Source organism: Nipponia nippon, unplaced genomic scaffold (genome assembly GCF_047370975.1).
Source record: "Nipponia nippon isolate SJK-2023a ecotype South Korea unplaced genomic scaffold, ASM4737097v1 scaffold_6, whole genome shotgun sequence".
In the NCBI taxonomy this organism is placed as follows: domain Eukaryota; kingdom Metazoa; phylum Chordata; class Aves; order Pelecaniformes; family Threskiornithidae; genus Nipponia; species Nipponia nippon.
In genome coordinates, this window is record NW_028262380.1 from 69,246,643 (window position 1) to 69,266,447 (window position 19,805).

General features: G+C 37.5%; 1 protein-coding gene across 5 annotated transcripts in view; it reads left to right on the forward strand.

Annotated features, from left to right (window-relative positions):
- INPP4B (inositol polyphosphate-4-phosphatase type II B) overlaps nucleotides 1-19,805 on the forward strand; it is a 296,620-nt gene that overhangs the window by 80,422 nt on the left and 196,393 nt on the right. For all 5 annotated transcript variants that reach the window (XM_087736750.1, XM_087736748.1, XM_009468757.2 and 2 more), the window contains exons 4-5: nucleotides 6,807-7,031; nucleotides 8,824-8,868. In XM_087736750.1, the coding sequence (XP_087592876.1) occupies nucleotides 6,807-7,031; nucleotides 8,824-8,868 (270 nt within the window). The remainder of the gene's footprint in view (nucleotides 1-6,806; nucleotides 7,032-8,823; nucleotides 8,869-19,805) is intronic.

The following is a 19,805-nucleotide window of genomic DNA, read 5'->3' on the forward strand; positions in this document are numbered from 1 at the left end:
TGATGTTGTACAACACAAAATTGGGAATGAACCCAAGAGATACAGGCACAATGAAGTGAAATCAGATGTGAGAGACAGCATTCAAGGACTGCCTTCTCTTGATCTGTAAATCTCTTCTATTTTTCAGGATAAGAGATTCCTTTAAGACTGTATTAATTGCATTACTGTGTGTGATCACTTAGTGAGAACTAGAGAGGTAAGAGCTCTAGCATCCAGGTGGGGCTGGTGAGGCGTGAGGAGGAAGGGAGGGAACAGAGGAAGAAGAAAGAGCTTTTGATGCAATGCCACAGTCATCTAAAACATATTGCAGTGTATCAGGCAGAAAAAAGGCCTGCATATAGGAATATCCATAAGATGGCAAGCATTCCCTTTTGCCATTTGTAGTATGTAAGCCACTTAACTTGGAGCTTTTTGTTTCCTTCAATAGTGGTGGCTTGGAAAGGCAGGTCAGTATCACTCCCTGTTTTAGAGATGGAGTAACTGAGGCATATGCTAAGGTTGCAGACCTAGGCTGAGAATCAAGATCTCTGAATCCTGCCTTTTTTTAAGGTAGACTGATGGTCCAGCCAGTGACGTGGTATACTTCCTTTCAGCAAAAGCAGTCTACTGCTTTGCAAAGGCCACACTTAGTACTTTCAGGGAATGCTGGAGTATTTCTGTTCAGTGATCTTGAGATACCATTATGGTATTTAAATATTTGTGTGGTCTGCCTTGCTTCCAGCATAGGTGTGGTATTTATTTAATGAAAGGGGAGAAGCAATGTGGCATGTGTGGAAGCCTGCAGGTATTAAAAGAAACGAAGTATTATACTGCAGTAGTCAGCCTGGGGTCTCATGCTATATTAATTTCAAATACCTCAGGCTCTTTGTGAGCTTCTGTGGGGACTTAAATATAGATTACAGTGGTAACTTATATAAGTTTATTTCCAGCATGGCAAAATAAAAAAAAAAAAACAACACCAAAGATAAAGTTTTTAATTAAATTCTTTATCTTTGATTAAAAATTGAACTTCCAAAGGAAGATTAACATAGCATCATGAGTAACCATGGGATGATTTCATCACTACTAATTTGAACATGAAATGCATCAGCATATAGAATTCAGTCAGCTTTGTGAATTAAAAGCCTCTGATGTCTGTATTAGAAATATCCTGCAGATATAATTTACGTATCAAAGATTCCATTCTACTTTTGTTACAGCATATGGTGGTTAGCTGTGATGGTGCTTTATATTTTAGAGTGGCAGTGGCTCATTGATATTCTCAACCATTTTGCACTGCTGAGGTAGCAACTGAGAATTACTTTTTGCTAGTGCGTGTGAAAAGAGAGAGACAACCTTTAACCTTCTTGAACTCTCATACTTTGCATATTGGCATAGAAGAAAAGATAGTGATCCTCTAGAAAAGGAGAGGCTGTCATCCTGGACATTGACCATGCGCTTTGTACTTTTTTTTTTATTTAAATCCTGCCAGTAATTTCTTTTTTACCCTGTTCAACGTGATTTTATGCTTATAACTCTCATTAATGAAAACAAAGCAAGCCACAGAGTATCAGTCCTCCTGACACTTACATGCTTAGTAAAATAAAACAATAAAGCCTTCTTAAGAAAAAAATTAAAATTAAAAACAAATGAAAAAGCTTTAAAACCAAAGTGTTTTCCCCCTACCCTTGGAAATGTGTTTGGTTTATTATTTTGTATTTTAAAAGCCTTTCCATTAAACTGCAGTCTTTTGAAAGGCAAGGGTCAACTCTAATAAGTGCCTACACTTCTCTTGCCGACTCAGTTAATTATTTCTGACTTCACAGAAACCCAGGTTTCTGTGTAAGAGATTATGATTAAAGTTACAACCAAGTACACTTTAAAAATTGAAGGACATCATTATGACAATTTTAACATGAAATTTGTTTTCATTTTAAAAATAACTGAAATATCAAAGTATCTGCAGAGAAGAGAGGCAATTGCTACTGTTAAACTGAAAAACTTGGGAAATTTAAGTGTTATTACAAAACAATGGGAACAAAAAAAGTTATTTGAGGATGATGGAACTAACACTAACATACACTTCTGACTTTAGACAGTTGGGTTAGAGTAGAAAAGGCTTTCCAATGCCATTGGGGATATCTCAGCTTCTCTTTGTGCTATTTCCTGATTTCACAGCAGTTCTGTTTGAGCGGGGGGGTTGAATTCTTTATTTGAGCTGCAGAAATCCTATGGGACCATAACTTTCTATGCTGGCTTCTGTGGGACAAAGTCTTGTTGAGGTCACACTTCAGTAAAGGAGTTGGTGGTGAACAGAGTTGTGATCAGAAAAGGCTCTATGAACAGACATGTTTGCTTTCCACTCTCTGCTTCCTCAGCTCTTGCCTCCAGTTGAATCTCTGACACTGAAATAAGGAAAAGCAGCAAGATGGGCAAGCTGCTGGAAGGGCCTCTAAGCACCTGCTAGTGAGGTATCTCCACTTAAGAAGGTGCCTGAAGCAGTATAGCCACTGGACCACATTAGCTTTCTGTAATGTCAGTGTAAGTGATGTCTCTACTTCTGCCCAGTTTGTGTGTCAAGGGATGGGAAGTCAAGGGTTTGAACACAGTTACACACTGTGGAAGTTGGGCAGTTTCTAGACTACAAAACTTTCCTTCAAAATGTGCGTATAGCAATGCTACTGGCCAAGTGGATCTGAGTTTGTATAGTCCCAAGTGCTACATCCACCTGCTGTAGAGCAAACACAGAATGCTGTGCTACAGAATCTGTTCCCACAGATGCCTTGCTGTTGGCTTGCTTTTGCAGCATTAGCCAAGTGCCAGTTGCGTTATCCAAGTGTCAGGGCTAACATTTAGAGACCACTTCATGCATTAGAATAGTAATAGTTGGCCTTTTTTTTTTGTTTTCTTTTTTTTTTTTTTCTTTTTTCCCCTCCTGAGGCTAGTAGCTGTGACCATTAATTTATTTTCAACTGGACAGTTCAAAGCTGAACTAACGGTGTAGAGAAATGAGAAGAAACATTTTGATAGCTGGTTATTTATTGCAATTGCAGACTAGTGTTTAATGGCAAATATGAAGAGTATGTCTGACTCCACACGTTTTTAGATTTGCTCTTGTAGTAATGTAAGTAGTATAGTAGCAGTACTCTTGCTTTTAAGCACTCTGCTATGTTCTAGGAAACAAATGAGCTATCTTGGGAAAAGCTGAGGACAAGCTTTGCAATGTTGATTTAGATAGTGTTTTCAATTAGATATATACAAATCTAGTGTCAGGACAAACACTCTCAGGTAACTGTATGTTATGTCAATATCCCAGTGTCTGATCTCAGAATCTTTTCTATTTTTTGAGTTTATGCAAGCTCTCAAAAGGTCCTATGTTTGTTCTTGTAGCTATGTAGACCTTCTTTGGTTCAAGAAGAAAAAGAGGTAAAGACAGAACTATATAACATTTTGCTTTGAATTTAGGGCTAGTAAGTTGCATGTTTGTTTTGCAAAGAAAACCATTGTGTTTAACTGTGTGAATGTATTCCCTGGGTTTATGCCCTGAACTTGAAACGCCACCAGGGATGTCCAGCACTGAGATGAAAATTACTGTTCTGCTATTGCAGATTCCCAAGTAGACAGAAAATGTTCTTAGTATTGTATGTTCTTAAATCTTACATGTCCTCTTATTCAAAAATTATATAACAGTAAAACTACGAATGCATATCAGATAAAGAACTGGTCTTGTTGAAGTCAATAATAAATGTTCTCAAAAGGTCGGGATTTTTTTCCAAAACTAACTCATGTCAGCTCATGTCAGCAATAATGGCAAAACAAAGGATGCTTGTGTACTTGTATTTTCTACAGTAACTCCTTAATTGTAAGGTATAAAGTACTTTTGTCCACTCATGAAATACTCCTGCTTTTAGGATGTTTCAATACAAATATAATTCTGCTGGTATGTCTGCCACTCATTCGAGGCCTTCATAACATTTGTGGGTCTGTTAGTTTTATTTTCAGAAAGACTCATTGCAGCTAAGTTTTGTCTCCCTACTGAAACTTGGAATTAAGTGTCTGAGCTTGTTAGGGTTTACTGTATGCAGCTAATTTAAAATAATAGTCAACATAACAATCTGGGAGAGAAGAGCAAAGAGATGATGATCCTTATGCACCTGTGTGCTCCTTTATTGCAACAGACATTTTTGCCAATGTGCATTTTGGATGTTGTTTGTGTTTCTTCTAGTATGTGAGCTTGTTGTACATAAACACTACATGCATTGCAACAGTGTGGGAAATACATAACTTATCAACAGTTGGATCTGCAGAATAAAACTTTCAACATTTGCAGTGATGAATATTTTTCAGGTATTTTCATATGCTTTTCAGAATTTAACTTAGCTGTCAGAGTACTCCAAAGATCTAAATATAGCAGACTGTAGTGTTTTGAAGTGATAGTTTAGAATGAATTTCCAGATCTCAAAACTGGCACCTGTTAGATCAGAATACAGTGTATTATGCCCACTCCTGCTGCATTTCACTATCCATTTCTGGTTCCGTGCATATTAAGGGTGATTCAGTATGCCTTTTGTGCTTGGCAGTCTGCTTTCCACAGCTAAGAGGTAAACATAAATAGCATGATTTCAATTGCAAAACATTGATTTCCTCCCAAAGCAGATGTGTTTTATCTAGCTAGTGGTAGGATATTTCAAAACAAGATCACTGTTCCTATTTACATTTAAAAATAAAGAGCAAAGAGAGAAGAACACCTTGATATATTTTGTTTGTTAAGTGTTGGCTTGTTTGACAGTCTTTCCTTAGCTAAGGTATCTTGGATATCCAAACTGCTTTTATTAAAATTGTCTGTACTTTTAAAGGCTGAATGATATAAGTAGGTGTTTTGCATGCCTGTAATTTTTTTTTTTTTTTTAATTAGAATGACTGCTGATTAATTTTGATCTTGATGCTGGTTGACTACATGCCTCTTTTTTTTTCCTTTCCTTTTTCCACTGGTAGCTCCAAAATGCTATGAAATAAAAACAAACTTCTGAATCATTGAGGTCAGTGACAGAAAGGGGTAGACCACTGTGCTGTTGCAGATCTTACCAGAGCAGCAGCAAAGTTAACAGCTCTTCTAATTACCAGTCTTTTTGAAGGTTACATGGCTGAGATGCAATAGCTGATCACACACGAGCTTACAGCTGAAACTTCTGTGTCTCTGGACCCATCTTTGACAAACAGCAAAGCTCAGCTTGTTCAGGTTTGGTCACTCAAGTACATATTTTGTGTGTAAGCAAGGATCTAGTCAACATCTGCAGCTCCCTCAGATCTTGAATATTCTTGTCTCAAGAACTAAGTACCTTGTTTTGTGATTGAGCCAGGGCTAGAGGCAAGAGTTTGAATCCTTATTAGCACTTCTTAAACCGCCTGTGAAGCCAGAAAGATGTTCCCCCACTTTTCTGCTCTTCTTTGCAGTCTTTCCTCATGAATTCTATAGTCCAACTGGTATGTGAAATCTTATCCAGCGTTCTTAGCAGCAGCTGCAGCCACACATTTAGATTTCCTTAGATCCACGCCCAGACAAAAAACTTGTCCCACCTCTACTGGGATTTGTGCCAGCAGAGTTTTAGGAGGCTTCCAGACTTGAGGTTTGCATCTTTTGTTCCCCCCATAACAATAAAAGCAGAGTTAATTGTAGGTGGCAGATGCTCAGTTTATGAAGTGCAAACGGGTTTAGAATAACATGTGGGTAAGTGCCCAAGGTTAGATACTCAAGTTAGTAAAAGGGAATTTAAGTTCACTTTGTATTGAAAAAAACTTTTCTATGTTATTTGGATTTTCAGACTAAGTAGGAAAACATTTAAGTGTTCTGTTTCATCCAGTAATCTGATTTATGGCTTATTTAGGTCAAAATGATTTTGATGTCCAACCAAATACTTCAGTCCTTGTTAATACAATAGCACAGGTGTTTTATAGAGTTCTATGTTTCTAAATCAGTTGGTAACTTCTTTTAAAGAAGCATTGATTTTTCTTTCTTTCCCAGTTTGTTCTTCTCGGTGTGTGTTGCACTAAATGTCACATTGAATTTGTGACTCTGTGAACCCATCTATACCACAGAATTTTAAATGCCTAAGAGGTGTTTTTTCTTCCTGTGCTAATCTTAATCAAACGACTGACCCTTGCTGCTTGCCTAGATTCCTTGGGAGCTTCAGCTTTTTTCCCCCCCCTTTTTTTCTTTTGTTCTTAGAAAATTTGATCATTAAACAATTAGACTTCAGGCAGAACAGCAAATGACACATGGATAGTAATGAGGTCAGAAGCTCCCACATACGGCCTGTTGAGTCTTCACAGAGGAGCTATGTCATGCTGAATTGTCTGCATGTGTTGGTGAGCAGTATTCTGGCAAGGATGAATGAGAGGCTGAGCATAAAGGAGAGCTCTAATAGAATAAATGATGAACACGTTCATTCTGGTGAATCCCACTATCTGTCAGACCCATGTCTGCTGCTCCTGCTGAATCAAATTCTTATTCAAGTTAGCAGCTCTGATAGCTACCTGCTAGGCTGCAGAATCTGTGCTAAAAAAGGATTTCCCATTTCGGTTTGATTCTGCCACCTAGTTTAGCAATATGTTAATTGCTTTTGGAACCACTCTGTGGATAGACTTAGTACTGCACTGAGTATGAAAGAACTGGGGTTGGATTCAAGAGGTGGATGGGGTGCATGGTTCTGTGACCATCAAAAGAAATGTGTGTGTGATGGTTTTAATTGCATGTGACATCAATATTTTCATGATCCGCCTTTTGAATCAGAGTCCCTAAAAACTGTGCTTATGTTTTCTGAGTGCAGAGTTTCAGAGCGGAGAACCCGATCTTTACCTTGAAGCTGCATCAAAGCCAGATTGCGAATCTTGGGCTGTGGCACTGGGAGAGGCAAACTCAGAAGGTTTGCAGAATAAAATTCAGCAGCTCCGGAGGTTGATCATGGAAATCAAAGAGGAGAGATCATCGGATGAAGCACGGCAGTTTCTCCCTTCGTCCCAAGCAGACAGTCTAGGAGAGCCACAGTTTACAAGTAAGTGTGTATACTCATTTTATTGAGTGGTACAATAAAAATGGCCTACTCTCTGTAGCTCTGTAGCACTACAGAGAGTGTCACAAGTGGTGCATAATGCTGTTTAACTTGTTGCTTGATGAAGTGCAGTTGTAGAGGAAGTAAACAGATGAAGATTATCTTTAAATATCATTACCTGATATATTTTGATTTATGCAGATAACCTTCAGGGGAAGAAATGTGTGATTACTGTGTTTCTGACTTTCTCTCTCTAATCTGTTTTCTTCGTAAAATGTAGAAATTGTTTAGTTAGAAATATTCTTTTCCTCTTTTGTGTCCTATACGAACATATGGACTACTCTTTACAATATAGTCTGATAACTTTAATAAATGTATAAAGCGTTAGTGATACTTGAATTAGTATCACAGGTTTGTTCTTTGTGATATAAAAGCACTCTGGGGATTTTAAAGGACATAGCCCTATGTTGAGTCATGTTTGGTGCACTGGAGTCTGGGCACTGTATTTCAGTTGCCCAGTTACTTAATCGAGTCTGTATCCAGCATATTCTTAAAGGTGTTCCAGACCAATATGCCACTCTGCTAGTGGCAGAATTCAACAGAAATTTGTTGTATCTCCATTAAAAAAAAAAAAAACAAACAAAAAAACCCAACCAACCAAACAAACAAAAAAACCCCCAAACTTGTTATTTCTTACTGACCGAGGCCTTTCTAAGCTCTGCAGCTTTAATTTTTCTTACACAGACTTGAATGATTAGCTATAGTAATGAGAACAGTGTGAAACTAGACTTATTCAGCAACATCAAGTTTTCATGGAGCAAGAACAGCTATAAGTTTTTTGGTGGGGGGGTTTTGTGTGTGTGTGTGGTTTTTTTTTTTTTTAATTATTATTATTTTGAATTTTTAACAAAAATCTTGCATTCCAGTTCATATACCAACTTGGCCCTTCCCATCTGACCACTTGCTTCAATACTGGCAAATACTTAATAATACTCACTGGAGACAATAAATAAATGTCAACAAGAGACTGTTTAATTTCTACAAGGTTCATTGACACTGTAGTTGTGATCCAATTACTTCCTGCAGAGGGTGAACAACTCAGTGTTATTTAACTATCCTTCCTGCATTTCTCTTGTTGCAGCTCTGTGGTTCACTCATCCTAACGGAATAAGAAAATATTGTCCTTTGCAGTAAAATGTGCATTAGAACATAATTCCGCAATGGAGGGAATTAAAATGTTCTTATTGTCCTTGGTATATGAGAAAAGGAATTCATATGCTATTTTCCAACATAAAGAAGTTGGTTTTGTTGCTTTGCAATTTATATGTAGGTCAATAACATGTTGATAAATTTTACTATATTAACCTGATTTACATACTTTCACAGAACATGTTTTTTGTTTCTGTTTTTAATGTGATGACATAGCTACTTAAAAATGAGTTGTTAGATGTAATGTTTTTCCAACAGATATATAGTTAGTTGTTGTGATTGAAAATCTTACAAGTACCCATCCGTGAAAGGTTGGGGTTTTTTTTCTTAGTTTCCTTTCCGAGCAACAGAAAGTTTCTATTAAAAAGAAAGAAGTCTTCTTCAAAAGTAGTCTTTTTTTCAGGCAAGTATTTCATGCAAAGGTCTCTTTCATTCTAAGATTGTAACATAAAATGTTACTCCAGTAGCAATGGCAGGTAGTTAGAGGTATGAATTAGGCATGTGAAAGTTTTACTATGTATTAAAAAGGTAGACATTGAAATCAAATTATTTCTAATAATTTTTTTCTTTTTCTTAACCTTAAAAGGTATTCAGAGAATTGCAAATGAGCCAAAGCTGGAGTTCAGTCTTGGTAAGATACAGTTTTGACTTTTTGAATTGCAATGGCTGCATGAAGAGTTTATCTATATAGCCTTATACAATGTAACATGTTACCTGTTTAAAAAAAGTAGAGCAACCTTGGTTCCTTTAGGTAGGAGAGGTGCCTGTGCATGTCTTTTAAATGCTGACTTTAGATTCTTAATTGGTTGAAATGGCTAAAGATCTATTGAGTTCTCTAATACTATGCTGCTCTAACAAGCTGAAAATCTGCCCAATATCTTTGTGAATGTTGTTTATGAAATATTACTTATTTGGGACAAGACATTTAAGATGGAGTTTTTAAAAAGATATTTTATTCAGATAAAAGTACTGTCCCTTTAGAACAAACTTTTATTTAGAAGCATTGATTATTATTTTGCAGAGAAGAATCAATATAAACGTTTATCCAATTTTCTTTTTTTATACTTAGTATAAGTAATTAGTGTATGAGAACTATATATTGATATAGTATATGAGAACTTTGTTTTGGGAGGCGTTCTATCAGCTCAAGCCTCCCTCTCTATTCAGAGGTATACAGCGTGATTAAGATCGCTCAGTAAGTCAAGCAAGCTAACTGAATGAATATATATTTGTAATACAAGATAAAGGTGCACAATATTTGCAGCCCAAACTGTGCCATTTAGAGAGGAAAATTGTCAACTTTTTCATTGCTCTTTCAGTGCAAAAACTTTGAAGCTTTTGAAATAGTGAAATAATTATTTGCTGTAAAAGCACTAAATACAATGATTCTATATCGGAAATGAGACTAATGGCTAGGTTTAGTTGATTAGCGGTTGGACTCAATGATCTTAAGGGTCTTTTCCAACCTAAATGACTCTATGATTATTCCCAGCTCCTGTATACGGTAAAATAATAGAGTTGCAAATAATGTATCTTTTGAAATACCTGATGCTATATGCTGCATATATTCTGAAATGACTAAAACTTGTCCAATTTGTTATGATTTTTACATTCATATAACCTACTAATATGCATCTCATGTTGTATAGCTGTACACTGAGAAACTTTTTAGTTAGTGCTATTCAATATCTGTTATATTTACTCTCATAGAAACACTTTAAAACATCTATTGCAAAAGTGTGTGTGTATGTGAGAGAGAGGGAAATAGAGACATTCATAAGCGAGGTATTATATAAAAATTAATCCAACTCTACTATTTGGAGAATTTAAATTATCTACAAACAAATCTCCCTCAGAAACCCCTGAACACAGCAAACAAGATCGCATCAGTGACATGCCTGCAGGTTCTCACCCTGCTCATTCCATCATGGTAACTTGTTTCCTGGCCCTGTCCTTTGAACTGTGTTATACTTGGCTTGTGCGCTGCTGTGACTATACTGATGTAAAAGCTGGTACCCTAAAACTGTGCCCTTTGGCGAAGATGCAGTTCTGTCTGATGCAATCATTTTTAGATTCCCTTAACTACATCTGTGTAGCTTTACCTGTATGCCTTTTAAAAACTAGCCAGTTATAGCGCTACAAAAACTTTGTCGAGTAGTTTTTTTTTCTGTAGGGGTTATTTCTGCTGAAATTGTTAAATGTTGGCATGGAAGAAAGGCCTAGTTCTCTGTTGGGGAATTACCATGCTTTAATAATGTTAAGAGCAATTTTAACTTTTCTGTGCCTTTCTATACATTTTGTTGGCGATGTGACTGTAGTATTTGGGCATAGCTAGTAATTGCTATGCTCCAGCAATAATAAACTCCCAGAATGACCCTGGTGTGGCGTAGGAGAGGGAGGAAGGTGCTACAGGCAATGACTGCAAATTAGATAAGCCATACTTTGAGAAGTTGCTTTCAGTGATAAATGTGCCCCAGCAGGCAGAAGTGTAAAAACGATGTAAAGTCATTTTCAGACTTGTTTGGGCTCGTGCTGGATGGAGCTCTGTTCATTCATGGGGTCAGTATTTGTGTTTTGCATTTGGTTGTTTCTAGTAGGAATTTATGTTCTGTGTTTGTTCTGCGGCATTATTGATTGAGTCATTGCAGCTCGGTGAGTGATCTTACGCATTGACTTTTGCTGCTGGTCAGGTAACAAATGAGAGTAACAGTCTAAACCTCTTGTTCCTGATTGGCATTCCTGGCCAATGTCTTAAGTCGGGGATATTTGGCAGCATAGGCAACTATGTAAAGCTGATTCTTAGTGTCTTGATCCTAAAATAATACTAAATATTTAAGCATAACACATTTGCGTTAGGGGAATCCACCTTCAGTGACTGTGTGGTCCGTGGAAGACTTCAATTTTATCATAACAGTTATCCTTCTTACTGGAATATCCACATACCCACGCCAACACTTCCTAGCTCCAGCCACCCCACTCACTACCACTGTGCCACGCGTGTACAAACATACATGCACACAGCAGACACCTCTTGCTGATAAGTGAGACAGGAACGATGTAGCTGGGAAGGATGCATGTGCTGTTTGGCCCAACCAGCCAGTTAAGATACCTCTTGCAAGGGCACCTGGTCAAGGTGCCTGCTGTGCTGTTCACCTGGTTATTGGTAGGGCTGGAAGGGCCTCTCACTCCGACAGGCTCGTCTGTGCATCCGGGAAACACGCACTGCCTTGCCGTGCCAGCTGAGCCAGATATCTGCGCCTTGGCCGCTGGCAAACCAGCGGCACTGGTTGGCTGCTCTCACCTTTTGAAGGCTTAGTTTACGTCGAATTAAAGACTTGGCATTAGCTTTAGCTGATCAAGGACTTCCAAGACCTCGCTGTGAGGCGAACCAAAGCATGGTAAGCAGGGATGAGAGAGAGGTTTGCTGCAAGCAAGCACACTGCTGTGATGTGCGCCTAACTTGGGTAACCAAATCTTAGGGCTCTGTAGAGGTGTTTCAACTTGATTAGACTGGTCTTTGGCTTTTAGAATTTGGAAGGCAAATCTAACAGTTAATAACCTATAAAACTGGTCTCTAGCCCTGAAAGAATGGCTTATATCTATAATTTTGTTCGTATGCATTATATAAACAATATTATATTAGTTAAGTAGCATATATATGTATGCAAATAGACATTTGCTTATATCAGTTAATATATATGTGTTAACTATATTAAAAAAAATTGTCAGTTATCACATAATTGTACTTTGTAATTCTTCTGTCACTAGTTGGTCAATAAATAATATTCATAAATGGAATTCTCCAGTAACTAAAACAGAATATAGCTTTTTAATAATATTTGGATGCTCCCTAATATATGAGTTTTGTTGAGGGACAGTGTATCTAAACACTGCTCTTGCAATGTTTGAAGTTCTGATAACTGAATTTTGAAATAATCTTATTAAAAAGTCTTGCTAGGGGCTTGTATTCTGTTGTGGTAGCTAACTTGCTGCATTCTATATCCATAACACTCTGGAAAGTGTTTTCTTTATAAAATGTCCAAAATATTGCCTTCTTTTTATTTTATTTTAAAGTTCAGTGAAGGTGGGGTTTTTTGTTGGTTTTTTTTTTTTTCTGAGGTTAAAGCAAACAATAAAACTCTTCTGAGTTATAGCTTTCCACTCCAATACACTCAACATTTTCAGGAGTGTACCTGATCTCGTAACATTGCTTATTTTGGAGTCAGAGCGTCCTTTAGACTAAGATTTTTGATTTTCATATTCCTGAGGACTCTTTGGAAATATGGCTGGTTTTCTAACCTTGTAGCTGTTGGGAAGTTTTACTTTTCAAACTTCATCTTGTTGTTTGGCTTTTCAAGTCATTCTGTTCTGCATGCTGTTTTATGAAGCACTAGGAGATAGCACGGGTCAGTCTGTGCAGAGTGCTGAGTAGAGAGGAGGAACAGAGCAAAAGGAATAAAAACAGCTCCTGGTCCTAAATAAGAAACCAATCTGACAGGCAGTGAAGCTGATAAGAATCTTTCCCATGACTTTGAAGTGCACAGGGTTAGTTCTTTGATAGATGTTTGTTTTGGAGTTACTGTTCTTGGTTGCTTCTTTAAAATATCCCAGCCCTTGAGTCCCAGATCTCACTAAATATGGTGTAAGTTCCTGACTTCACATTGATTTTGGTGTGGCTACTTTGTGATATGTGAACACAGCTGAACTATGGGAAAGAAATTATATTATGCATATTGGTGATCACTACTGTGAAGTTTTTCAGAGCTTGCACCTCTAGAGGTATTTGCATTTACTTGATGGTGAACTGACAAAGCAGCACAACTCAATAACCAGAAAAATGAGGGAGCAGGGCAGAAGGCGCAGTTGGTAGTCAAAGTACTCAAACATGAACTCAATAATGAACATGATGTTAATATGGAGAAATAAATTTGAACAATTAGTCTAAAAGGAAAGCTTGTTACTCCTTCAATGATCAGTAAAATTCATTTTGGCACATTTCAGTGTTTTCGAATTTGTCTAATTGATTACAGTTGTGAGGAGAGAGCAAAGACTATTGCAGTTGTGGGTGTAGTGTAATAATCCAGATAACTGTATAGAAAGGAATGTCTCTGCACATGCTGTAGGCATATTCAGGTACTAATTTTAGTGAGAGCACCTGTCTAGCATCTCCAAAAGCTTTCAGTTTCTTGGGAAGTATGTTAGGGCAGGGAAGTTTGATGGACTGTCCTATTGTTGCATAACCTCTAGGTACTTTTCAAGGTATAGAATAATGTAAATTTCACAGTTATGTCCTTTTACAAAATCTCATTAAATAGTGCACAATTCATAGAAAACTTCAGCAAGGTAGTTGAAGGAATTAACATTTAAAATTTTTAGAGTATTTATTTTTTTTTATTTTACCAAATAGTGGCTTTCTACCTGTAAATGCAGAAGTTTTCATTCTTCACTATCTTATTTTTCCCAGAGTAATCGTGTGATTGCATCCCTTGGAAAAGGTCTTGAAGCAGATTTAACTCTGCATACTGAACCTAAATGGTACATCCATGCTGCTCTAAGACCATGACTAAATGATTTTTCCAATTCTGAAACATAATCTGGAGCTTTTTCAGCAGCAGCTGTTCCTAGAATTGTGCTAAGCAGAAATACTATTTTTATCCATACCACAAACTTGGAGTCAGAGTCCAGATTCTAACAGAGTTTTCCCATCTAACTCAGTTATTCTTCTGCTTCATCACGTTACAAGCTGGTGAATAACTGATACTTTGTTGTGTTAGCCAAATTAAAAAAAAAAAAAAAAAAAGTCATCATCACACTTCTAAGTAAATTTAAAAATAAAGGTGATCATTTCTCCGTGAATCAAAGTGAAAGCATTGCTTTATGCTGAAGGGTGTTTATCCCTCAAAAAAAATTAAGTGTTGGCCATGTTAGCAATCATATTAGCAAAAATATAAAAATGAAGAGTGGGTTTGCGCTTGTGTAGATTTTATTTTATTTTTACCTTTCACTCTTTTTTGTTGAAACAGTTTACATGAATTTGTTCTGGTCCCCCACAAATTTCAGCTTCCACCAAACTAGCTAGTCAGGTTTTTTCTCCTAGTTTTACTGATGTGTATTAGCTGCTGTTTCTTCCCAACAACAACAAAAAATAGATAAAAGAAGACATTAAGGAAGGAGAAGAGGTATTATCTGATTTGAAAGAATGCTCTTTTTTCCTCTGGGAACTATTTATTGGGCATCTGCCTGTTTTGAGACTTTTGCACTGCAGCATAAGATAATGTAAATACATTTTATTCTTAGCAACGCAGTGTTGCTAGGATGAACTTTTTTTTTTGACAGAAAGGATCCTCCCAAAGAGGCAGCAATTTCAAGCTCAGCCTAATAGACTGTGTTGGCATGTTTTGAGTGGTTTTGACTTAGGACTTGTCGTGTTTTTGAGCTAACTCCTAGAGGAGTTTCCTTTTTCCCCCACCTTATGCAGGTGAACTTGAGCTAACTTTCAGTCGGTTTCAGTGCAGTTAAAGCAACAAGTGAAGCTGTCTTCCAAAAATGTTCTAAATTAGTGAATGCCCATCACCTTTCATGTCATACTGTCATTTCTCTTCTGGCAGTGTTTGATGATGGAACGGGATACCACATATCGAGCAAATCGATAAGTGGGATGTTGAATTAGTGACCTCTGAGGAGAGTAAGCTCTCCTTACTCTGCTTCTGCATTCTGTGGTGCTCATAGTAAGCTTGCTTTATTATATGCAGACATTATGTGAACACTGCTGAAAAGTGATTGAGGATGGATTTGCCAAGACTCTACATCCTTCTTTATCCATCTCTCTTCCCACAGTACTTTGTTAGCTTTTGAGATTCTGTTATAGCCCTTGCCAAACTGAAAGTAACTGGTTTTTTTTTATAGACAGCTTTCTGAACCTCTGCTCCTTCATCATTGTGCACCTCTTTAAAAGTAAAGCATTGCCCCTGAATTTTGCATGCTGCATACCCTGTCAGAGAAAAGGACTGTCTTTTTCAGTGATATTGCCAAAACTGTCCAGATATTAGCATTATGACTTCATAATTTTAGGCCATTTTGTTGTAATAAAGTAGTCATAATGCCATTACTGAAGTAACTGAAAATACAAAGGGAATGTATTGGTGTGTTTTCCCTTTAAAATTTTGCATTCTTTCAGTCTTGGATGACTCTTCTGTTATGAGCACATTCAGCCTCCTTCTTGCAGAAGGTTGTCCCGTTCCATTTGACAGTGTCAGCCTGCGTTGTCTATTTGTCTTTCCAATTTCATTCATCATATTCCACTTTACTTTATGCATAATGTGTTATGCCATCATGGTTTGCTAACCTACAACGTTCACTATATTAAACCCGCTTTTCAGAATGTGTTATGTATACAGGGAAAAAAATTTGAAAAACCAAATCCAGAAGATGGGGGGGGGGAGGGGGGGGAAACACCAAAAAGCTCAGAACCAAAGTCCTTTCAAAAACTCATATCCTTGTTTTTTCCATATGTGTTGGGTTTGAGTCCTAGAGAATTAGGCCAGATTTTCAAATCTATATCTGTAGGCACTACTGTAATTTTAGAAACCTATCCTTCAGTCCCTTTAGGGCAGGGATTGTCTTCATTTACATTGCAGCTAGAGAAGCAGCATGCTGTCACGAACCTTAAATATTAATCTGTACTAACTGTATCGCTGAATATGCAAGGCCTCAAAAATCCCCAGTAATGAAACTTTTGAAGATGTTCAGTTAGCGTTCTTCCTGCTTCTCACATGTTGAGAGAATCTGAAAAATTCTCTCTCTAATACAATACACTTCACAGATAAAATATATTTCTTTGTAGAATATCTATATATCCATATATAGAGTTACATAGATATCTATTCTATGTATGTAGTTCATATATATGAAAATTTGTTTCGTTGCTGACATCCCGTTACATCTAATATGGCATTACTCATTTTTGTTAACTGAGTTATCTACTTAGTTTCTGTGTCAGTAAGAAGTAATTCTTGATAGAAGTAGTCACAGAAATATTTTCAACTTGTCGGCATCCATTGCTACTTAATGATATTCATTAAATAGCTTTGACTTGTGTGAATTCAATGTCTGTATAGGTTGTAGAGATTAAAATTCTGCATTACACTGTGCTTTGTAGCAGTTAGTCACCACAGTGGGGTCATTAAATGCAGGGATGTTTATTTGCTCTGAAGTGGGTCAGAGCACGTGATGAACCAGCATGCGGGAGTAAATCATTATTGATTGAACATATTCCAGTGTGATGGAGTAGAGCAATCCGCTGACGTACTGATGCGAGAAGTAAGTAGCATGAGGATGTTTTGGGATATCAGTATTAGCAAACCCACGTGCAACCTGGGTTTCAGGTAGTTTTCTTCCGTTCTGTTCTATGAAATTTAACTATCTTCTGTTTCTGAAAGCTTTTGCTTTTAGGAAAAAAATTGTGTTTGAACTACCAGGAGAAAGCGGATGACAGCCTTGTAAATACAAATGTGTATAAATCAGGGCTGCAACTAAGGGAAACTTTTAAATCTAATAGAATAAAGATTTTCGCAGCGACTCGCACATGTTTTGATGTAAATGCTTATCTAGAGATAAATTTTGAATAGCTATGGCTAATCTGTTTAGAGAGGAGTTTGTAGATACCTGAATTTGAAAAGCTATTTAATGGTTGAAAGGGTTTTTTGGAATTTAGCCGTTCTGAGAGACAGGGTTTTATCACCTTAGTTCTCAAGTGATGCAGCAGATAATAGGATTAAATTCTGTCAGAAATGTACAAATTCTGAAATCTTGTCAGAGTTAGCAAACTGCTGCATTATATGGCCAGGGGAAAAGGAGAGTAAGACTAGGAAGGACCTTGCTCTTTCAAATCTTAAATAAATAAAATTGGTAGGCTTCTTAGTAAAATCAGTTTCTTCTTGATATTGAAAATTATACTTTTGTGTCTACTTCACATTTTTCTCATAGACTTTGTAAATGTTGTCTCATGTTTGCAAAATTCCTTCTATCCAAAATTTCAAAGGGATAAGATTGTGTCTATGCTGAAAACTGTAGTGTTTTCTGTGAGGTTGGGTGCTAGTTCAGTGCCCCAGTGAGGCTGGGTACTGGAAGCAGATTAATTACAACAGCTCAGTCTCAGCATGGGTTCACCTATCTCATTCCTCACAATAAGGGTACTCATACTGCTTTGCCTGAACTAAGTCTAGTTTCTAAGGTAAAATACTCAAAGCAGTCAGAAACCTTTATGATAACTTGTAAGGCTTATTGGAAGTTACTTAGGAAAAAGGTTCCAGAGTTACTTAAGAATTTATAGATGTAGGTAGAGATTTAATGCTATTCTGTCTAAATTGGGCTATCATTAATTTTTCTCACATAGATGTTAAAAAAAAAAAACCAAACCTCAAACAACTCAGTAGATACCTTAATTTGTCCTTTAGTATTTTTACAAGTGTAATGCTTGGCTTCTGAAGTATTGGGTGTTCTGGTGAATGTGACATAAACTTTTAAATTATTATGATGAAACTGAAAAGTTATGTTTCCAGGGTATTTTTAAGCTAGTTCATAGGAATGTAGGATTAAAGATCATTAAGTTAGAGAGAAGTTATTTTTGGTGCACGCTGCTGCTCTTTTTTCTTCATTATTTTTCTCTTCCTACTTTTCCCCAAAAATACACCTCCTACTCTGCATACTTTCTCCTATTTGTCTTGCCAACCTATGTACTCTTTCCAGTTTAATATTTGAACCTCATTCTCTCAAATGAGTCTCTTCAGAATTCCCTAGCATGCCTCCCATGTAGATCTCTTCGATCTCATACTATGAGACTTGATTTATGGGGGGTGTCTGTTGGTATGTACTCATGCGTGTCGCCTATTACAGCTTTAATCTTTAGGGTGCCAGAGTGGTGGAATAGAGCGAGTGGCAGAGGTATGTGCAAGATCAGTGGCTGAGCTGGGCAGGGGAGAACAATGGCTTACCTAGCAGTTCTCTGCTATGGAAGGAGTTGTTATGGGTAGCATCTTCCTAGATGAGACGGGCACTGAGCCCACTCTCCCACTGTGTGACCAGCATGTCCACAGGTACAGTTCTTGCATGACCTGATGGCTTTGTGCTTAACTGATACATAATGAGTCCATGACTGATTCCTCTGTGGATCCAGGAAACTGGTCTGAATGAAGAGGACTATTTAGATCCTTATTGAAAGTCATTTCTGTTGCAGACATTTATACACAGAGAGCAACAAGCCAAATAAGGATGAGTTATTCCTTTGTTCTTCTAGAAAGCTCTATAAGACTTCCCTACCTACAACAGAGATTTGGATGGCAGTCCTGGTACTGCTACCTTCTTCCAACCTTTCCCTACCTCCCGGGAAGCTGACATTTTAGCTATTCAGGATGTAATTGATTTTTTTAATTTTTTTTTTTTTTTAATTCCTTAACCATACCGTTGTCAGGGAGGCTTAGAAGGCATACAGTGTCTGCAGAATGTTTTCAACAATAGATGTTAGTCTACTCCACAGCTTCATTACTAAGAATAAACTACATTTTCATAAATCCTTGAAAACTACACTGCTTCTCCTGGTAGACAGGCTTTTTTTTCTTCATCAAACTGCCATGTCTGGTAGCATTAACATTTTAAACTTTATTTCTACTTGAAATTGTATATACCACTAAGTTTGCTTAAGAGCCATTTTTAGTGTTCCTGGTTTTGTGCTTCAGTGGCTGAAATATTAGTTTCCTCTGCTTCTGTCAAATACTCCTTACAGTCCTGGGATTTCTTCTAGGTGGGTATGAGAAATAGCTTGTATTTTGGAATTACTGAACAGAGTCAGTTGGGATGCCAAAAGTAACATTTGTGATTAAGAGACTGGAGATGATTAAGGAACTGGAGTGTCCTTCATATGAGGAGAGGCTGAGAGAGCATGGACTGCTCAGCCTGGAGAAGAGAAGGCTCATGGGGGATCTTATCCATGTGTCTAAATACCTGGTGGGAGAGACTGAAGGTGAGGGAGCCAGGCTCTTCTCAGTTACGCCCAGTGAAAGAACAAGAGACTATGGACTGAAGTTAAACACACATGAAATTCAGTCAGAACACAACCCCTCCACACAGACTTTTTTACTGTGAGGGGGTCAAACACTGGCACAGCTGACCTAGGGAGGTTGTGAAGTCTCCATCCTTGGAGGTGGTCGAAACCCAACTGGATGCAGTCCTGGGCAGCCTGCTGCAGCTGACTGTGATTGGGCAGGGGGTTGGACTCGATAAGCTCAAGACTGATTCTGTGATCTATGTGGCAGGGATTTGTCATGTATCTTTCCTGTAGGATTTTTGAGGCTTCTTAGAGCTTGCTGTTAGTGATTGGTTTGCAACGGACTCTTGTCACGTTCTGTGCCGTATGTTGATAGTAAGGTATCTGTTGCCTTGATCTAGATATTCTTCAGGATCTCTAAATAATCCCTTATAATTATGTTGACATTAGACTGTTTAAAATTGTTGCGATCTATATGGACTCAAGCAGTTTTAGGGAACTTCTACTCTTGCATTGTCATTAAATCC